This window comes from Fukomys damarensis, unplaced genomic scaffold (genome assembly GCF_012274545.1).
Source record: "Fukomys damarensis isolate Sample0158 unplaced genomic scaffold, DMR_v1.0_HiC HiC_scaffold_27, whole genome shotgun sequence".
NCBI classification, from domain to species: Eukaryota; Metazoa; Chordata; class Mammalia; order Rodentia; family Bathyergidae; genus Fukomys; species Fukomys damarensis.
The window spans coordinates 4,944,434-4,950,822 of record NW_022900939.1 but is presented as its reverse complement, the minus strand read 5'-3'; the positions used below and the strand labels follow the sequence as shown (position 1 = coordinate 4,950,822).

At 41.2% G+C, this 6,389-nt stretch overlaps 1 protein-coding gene across 1 annotated transcript; it reads right to left on the bottom strand.

Annotated features, from left to right (window-relative positions):
• Positions 1 to 249: 249 nt before the first annotated feature.
• On the bottom strand, positions 250 to 1,173 carry LOC104854091 (olfactory receptor 4C45). The gene has a single exon (XM_019205801.2). It carries the CDS (start codon positions 1,168 to 1,170, stop codon positions 250 to 252), a length of 921 nt encoding a protein of 306 aa, XP_019061346.1. The 5' UTR covers positions 1,171 to 1,173.
• Between the last annotated feature and the right edge of the window lie 5,216 nt (positions 1,174 to 6,389).

Sequence of the window (6,389 nt, the reverse complement as noted above, 5' to 3'; positions counted from 1 at the left end):
CTCAACAGAAAGACAAACATTTAAAGAGATAGAAGTGCCAATCACCCTGATTTGATTAATACAATTATATACTTTTTGAATTATCTATCACCTTGTACTCCATAGTATATTCTATTAGTATACATCATTAAATAATTTGATGCAGAGAGGAAAACTGACTATCCCAATTTTAAGCAGTCAACAAGTTGAACATATCGCTGTAAAATTCTGTTGCTAGATAGTCTTGTCTAAATGCACAAATCACAGGATTTACTTATCATCCCTTTTCATTATTTGACCCCAGTGCTTCTTCATGACCTTCGTCACTTCCTCATTTCTGAGGGTGTAGATTAAAGGGTTCAGCATGGGTGTTATTAGGGTGCAAAACACAGTCACAGCCTTGTCGGTGGGGAAGGAGGTCACGGGTCTTAGGTAGAGGTACGAACAAGGCACGAAGAATAAGACGACAACCGTGATATGGGAGGCGCAGGTGGACAGGGCTTTGTGGCGCCCCGCAGAGCTGTAGGTCCTAAGGGAGCGCAGGATGACCAGGTAGGAAGCAGCCAGCACAGAAAAGGTGAGCAAACACAGCGAGCCGCTGTTGGCAGCAATGAGGGGCCCCAGAGTGTGGGTGTCGGTGCAAGCCAGCTCCAGGAGCGGGATCAGGTCGCACATGAAGTGGTCAATGACATTGGGGCCGCAGAACGGTAGCCGGGCTATAAAGAGCAGCTGAATCCCCCCATGAACAAAGCCTAAGAGCACGGCGGCCCCCACCAGGAAGGCACACACGGGTCGGCTCATGATGGTCACGTAGTGCAGGGGCTTGCAGATGGCCACGTAGCGGTCGTAGGCCATGGCGATGAGCAGGATGATCTCAGATGCGGCGAAGAAGTGCTCAGCAAAGAGCTGAGCCATGCAGCCATTGAAGGAGATGGTGCTATTCTCAGAGACCAAGTCGAAGACCATTTTGGGGGCTATGGAGGAAGAGTAGAAACCATCTACGATGGACAAATAGGCCAGGAAAAAGTACATGGGAGAAGCGAGGGCCGGGCTGACGAAGACGGTGACGGAGATGAGCGTGTTCCCTGCCAGGGTGAGCACGTAGATCAGGAAACACACGGTGAACAAGAGCTTCTGCAGCTGTGGATTTTGGGTGAGGCCCAGGAGGATGAATTCTGTCACATTACTCATCCTTCCCAGCCGCCAACGTGGGCTGCGGGCATGTGGTATACCTGGAAGAAAATTATGGTAATTTGGGTGATGATATTACAAGTTCAACTGTAAAATACTTTATCAGGTCAGTAGTCCTGTTTTATGGAATTGATTACACTTTTACTCCTCTTTGTCCTTTTGTAGACGATTATATAGAGCAAAATGAGCGTAGAGCTCCCTAATTCATTTTAATGGAATAATAATGGCAGCTTACAAGTAACCACTATGTTAAGCAAGGCGTTCATAGTTAGGAATCAACGCTGATTTGTTGATGCCCAAATTTTCTTGCTCCAAAAATTCTCAAAGATAGCTTTTCTTTCATTGTTCAATTACTGTGTTGTGTTTGTGTGTGTGTGTGTAGAAAATCACCACTACAGTGGACCCTCGACTTATGAACTCAATTCATTCATGGGGGCTGGTTGTAACTCAAGTTGGTCAGTGAAGGCTCAGGCTCCTCTCCACAGCCTTCAAAGTCTCTCTCCTGTACACAGGCAGATCTCAGCGTCCTCAGAGAGACACTGGCCCAGGATTCCTCCGTGAAACCCACACAGGAGAGGGTGTTGTTGTGCTCCTTCCAGAGCTCTTGAAGAGTTAAATCTGTATCTGAGGCCATCTGGAAGCACAAGTGGCCAGCATTCGGGTCATAACTCAAGACTTTGTTCAAAAGTTAAAACTAAATTTCTGGTTGTAACTCAAGTTGTTTGTATGTCAGATTGTTTGTAAATGAAGTCCACTGTATTTTTAATTTTTACTTATCTATTGTCATGAGTATTTACAGGAATGTGAAGACAATGTTCTACCAACATCCTCTGTGTATGGCATGGCAAATTTCTAACTCGTTATAGGCCAATCAGCTGTGTTCCGTCTCCTGAGACTCGTGTCATATGAATGCACATAGAAATGGGGACAGATCTGCACATGGAGTTTTTTTTCCTCTGTGACTGCTAAGGAGCTAATTTTATTACAGATCATTGAGAGTGATTCCTTCTTCAGCCCTAAATACTGTGCTGGGCATGACAGGACCCTCTTTCCCATGTTCCTTTCCTAACATCTTCAGAGGTGGCTATGTAATGGTGCAAAGTTCCACTAAAACTCCTACTATTCTATAAATAAATGTTCCTTGCAGTCGAACTTTTATCACATCAGAATCAAATTAGATGAACCTCCATGCTGACATCTCACAAACAGAATTAAAGGAGACATGAGGTCACCTTATTTCCCAATGACAAGACATGAACCCTAGGATCAACTATGATAAAAATTTCCTCTTTTGACATAAATTCAGTCCATTAATATTTTGAATTTGTAGTTTTCATTTCTAACTGGTGGAAATATTCAGCATATAAAAACTATATTTTTTTTCTGGAATGATCTAGGCATTTTTTTTAAACAATGAATATATGTTGGTTTTTATCCTTTCTCTTTCTCCCCTTTGCTGTTTCATTCACAAATCCCTGTCAAAAAACATAACTACATTATTTAAAAAAATTTCTGAACACCAAAATTAACATCATGACTTCTCAGGTTTAATGGAAGCTAGGAAAGTTATCTTTGGTTTTTAGGAAAGCTTAATTTCTGAGTTGTTTTATTTTGATTCATGGTTTATGTACTTGGTGACTTCATAGTTAATCATTACTAATTGATTTAATTCACAGATACTTCCTTCAAAGTGGAAAGTCATGAAAAAGGAAAATCATTCAAGCCATTAGAAAGAGAAATGTCGAGATTTGGAGTATTTAGTGAGATCTTCATATTAACTACGATGCTTTAAAATGACTCCAGTCATTCTCAAGAGTATTTGGTTTGTCAAAAGTACAAATAAATGTTTTGTTAATATTCTCGTGTGCTTCTGTCCGTATTCATTTTAATAGTAAAACACTAAATTTCAGGGCAATGATGCAATACTAACACTACTTCATTACCGAGAAATTTGCTCAAGTTAATGTTCATAAAATTTGGGGAAAAAGGTTTAGTTTTCACTAACCTGGGTCTGAGTGGCGGTGGATTTCTCAGTGTTTAGATTGGACGTGGTCATCCCTTTCCTTCTCTCCTGGGCACAGGCAGCACAGCTTTGAGTTGATGTTGTAACCTGAGAAGTGGGACACGGGAAATGATCCTTCTAGACATTTCTGCAGGTCAGTCATTTAGTTTATTTGCTTCTCACTGCCAGTCTTGATTTACTCAGAATATGAGCGGTTTTAGTCAGGAAATTTTGATACTTCAGGGACTTATTTTCTACTCTCTTCATTTCCTATGAAAGTATTTCCTCACACTATATTCAATGCAAATAAAAACAATGGGAATAAAGCCAAAGTATGACAAATTAGGGTATTCAACTCTAAAATATATAAATGCATAAAATCTGTTTTGTTGGATATTATTTTCTACCCCAACTTTTTGCTTCCCGAGAACTCACGAACAATGTGCAGAGAGAATTCTTTACACTCCTAACCCAGTTTCCCCTTTCAACTCTATTTCCCTGGAAAAACCACTAAGCACAGACAGCAGCGGTGTCCCCACAGCTTGGGGTTGTTGGCCCACAGCTCTGCCGCTGTCCTTTGTCCCTGACTCTTCTTCGCGAGGCTTTCTTCACTGACTGGAGACAGAGTTTACATAGACTTCCACGGACTGCGGGCTTGGCGTCGTGCTGACCTCTCAGGTTCCCAGAGGACCAGTAATTGGCTCTGCGGAAATCTGTGCCAAGGAAACAGCCGAGGTCTTTCTCTCGCTCTCACTTGGTAGCTGCAGAAATCATCAGTGGTTAGTTTGGGAAATGCCGTCAAAGTGGAGTCGCAGATACATGTAGACTGCAGTGTAGGACAAGAATTGAGTAGTATAATTTGGGAGACTTTTTTATTTGGCTTCTTTGCTAAACATGACATTGCTGAACCTGACCTAGAATATGGGGCGGTTTTAGGGTTAGATCAGAGTTAAGAGAATAAACTTTTTGAAAACATGGCTGAGGCACAGGATGGTTTCTCCAAAGAATGGAAATGTCAGTCTTAAAGGTTATGTGCCTGATCACTCTGGGGATGGTGACATTTTCATTAGTAACTGACTGAGGGATTTAGATGGCAGGATTCCCAGGGACCCCAGACTGGAAATTTAAAAGTCCGAGATATAATCAAGTTCTTTCCCGATGATTATTTAGAAACCACATTCTTAAGGTTAATTCATGGGCTTTCATCTTTTCTTCATATTTTGCAAAACAACACAGAGACTTAGCATGGGTCCCATGCTTTGCAGTGGTAGCTACAGAAGAAATCACAGTCAAGGTTCATAGATAAAGACTACCACAGGTGAAGAATGGCAGCACTCTGGAAGGGAGACTCAGCCACTGCCTTCTTTCCGGGAGCTTCCGAGAAAGACTTGGGGGAAACCTCACAAGGAATCAGCTTTCATCTTTATCAACCTTTACCTCGAACCTAATGGACACGCAACGTATCCAGCTCTATTCTCAATATTCATAGCTTTTCACCATCCTCATTCAGAAGTCCTCTTATTATTTGAAAAAAATGTGGCATATATATGTATATCATAAAATCTTATTTTAACAATTTTAAGATCAGTGGCATTAAGTACGTCCACATTTCAATGTAGCCACCTTTGCATTATCTGCAGACATTTTCCGTGTTCCCAAATTGACGTTCCCTACCCAGTAAATAGTTACGTGATAGCTTATCTCTTCTCAGGCTCTGGTAAGCACTGGACTACTTTCTGTCTATATGAATTTGACTCTCCAGCTTCTTCCTAGGTGGAAAAATATAATATGTGTTTCTTTGCCCATGTCATAATTTTTTAGGTGGCACTGAGAAATGAATCCCCTGGGCCTTGCACATGCCAGGAAAGTGCTCTATTACTGAGGTTCATCCCCAAACTCCTTGTGTACGTCTTACTCCATTTGGTACAATGTGTGTATCATTAGTGTTCTGCATGAATAACCTTAGTGTACACAAGGTTCATTTGAGTTGGTGCATGTGTCAGTGTTTGAGTTAGTACAAAAAACATCTCCTGTGAAACAAAAGCCCAGAACAAGATGGCTTTGTATGTCACTTCTACCAAATATTTAAAGAACTAATAACTGCTCTCAAGCTCCTCCAAAATATCGAAGAGGAGACAATGCTTCAAACTCAGTTTATGGTTCTATTACTCTGATACCAAAGACACTACAATAAATAAAAAGAAATCATAGGCCACTATTCTTGACTATCAGAGATTCAAAAATCCTCTGCAAAGTGATTGCAAGCCTGATCCAACATATGCAAATCAAAAGTATTATACATCACATTACCAGAAGGGTGGACAAATCCACCTGGGCCATCTCAATACACGCAGAAAGAACATTTCATGAAATTTATCAAATTCTCAATAGCAAAGATATAGAGTTAATCACAGTGTCCATCAGGTGGGTGACTGACTGGAGCCCATGCTGGATATATGCACCTTGGAATGCTTTTCAGCTGTCTTAAGTAAATCGTGTCATTTGCAACAGCGTGGACGGACCTTCACTGGCGATGCAGTGATCCCAAGGGAAGCACACACGGGTGCTCTCATTCGTATGTGAAAACTAGAAAAGATTACTCTTATGGACTTTGAGGGTCGGATGGTGGTTGCTAGATTTTGGGTTAGTGGCAGGTAACACTGGGGGAGATGCTGGTGAAAGGGTACAAGATTACAAAAGAAGCTCAAAGGATTTACTGTGCAGAGTGACGACTACAGTTAGTGACAGTAGATTACCGTTTTGAACCTTCGAAGGGAAGGGATGTGAAAGGTTCTCACCACAGAAGTGATGACTGTCTGAGGCCATGGATGGTCTACCTAGCTAAGTTGAATTATTCCACACATACATTTACTTCATAGCGCCACGTTGTACAGATAGATGTAGACAAGTATGGTTTCACCTGTAAACATAAAGAATAAATTTGCAAAGAATTTGTGTTGTCTCTCTTATTTGAAGAGAATGCAAGACTCCAAGGGGTGTCTGAGATCACAGACAGAGCCAAACCCTAGACTGAGCTCCTGTCCTTCATCATGGCCATAGCTTTTCTTGAGATGCAACAGCCTAAGTTGTGTAAACTTCTTTTTTCTTTTGCACAATTTCATGCTCTCATTATCTTTTAAGGCTGAATAATACTGCATTCTATGAGTGTACCACATTTTATTTACCTATTTCCCTTGATTTTTTTTATACTAAGAAC

Coding starts and splice junctions, on each gene's coding strand:
- LOC104854091 (XM_019205801.2), bottom strand. CDS start 1,170: ATGAGTAATGTGACAGAATTCATCCTCCTGGGCCTCACCCAAAATCCA.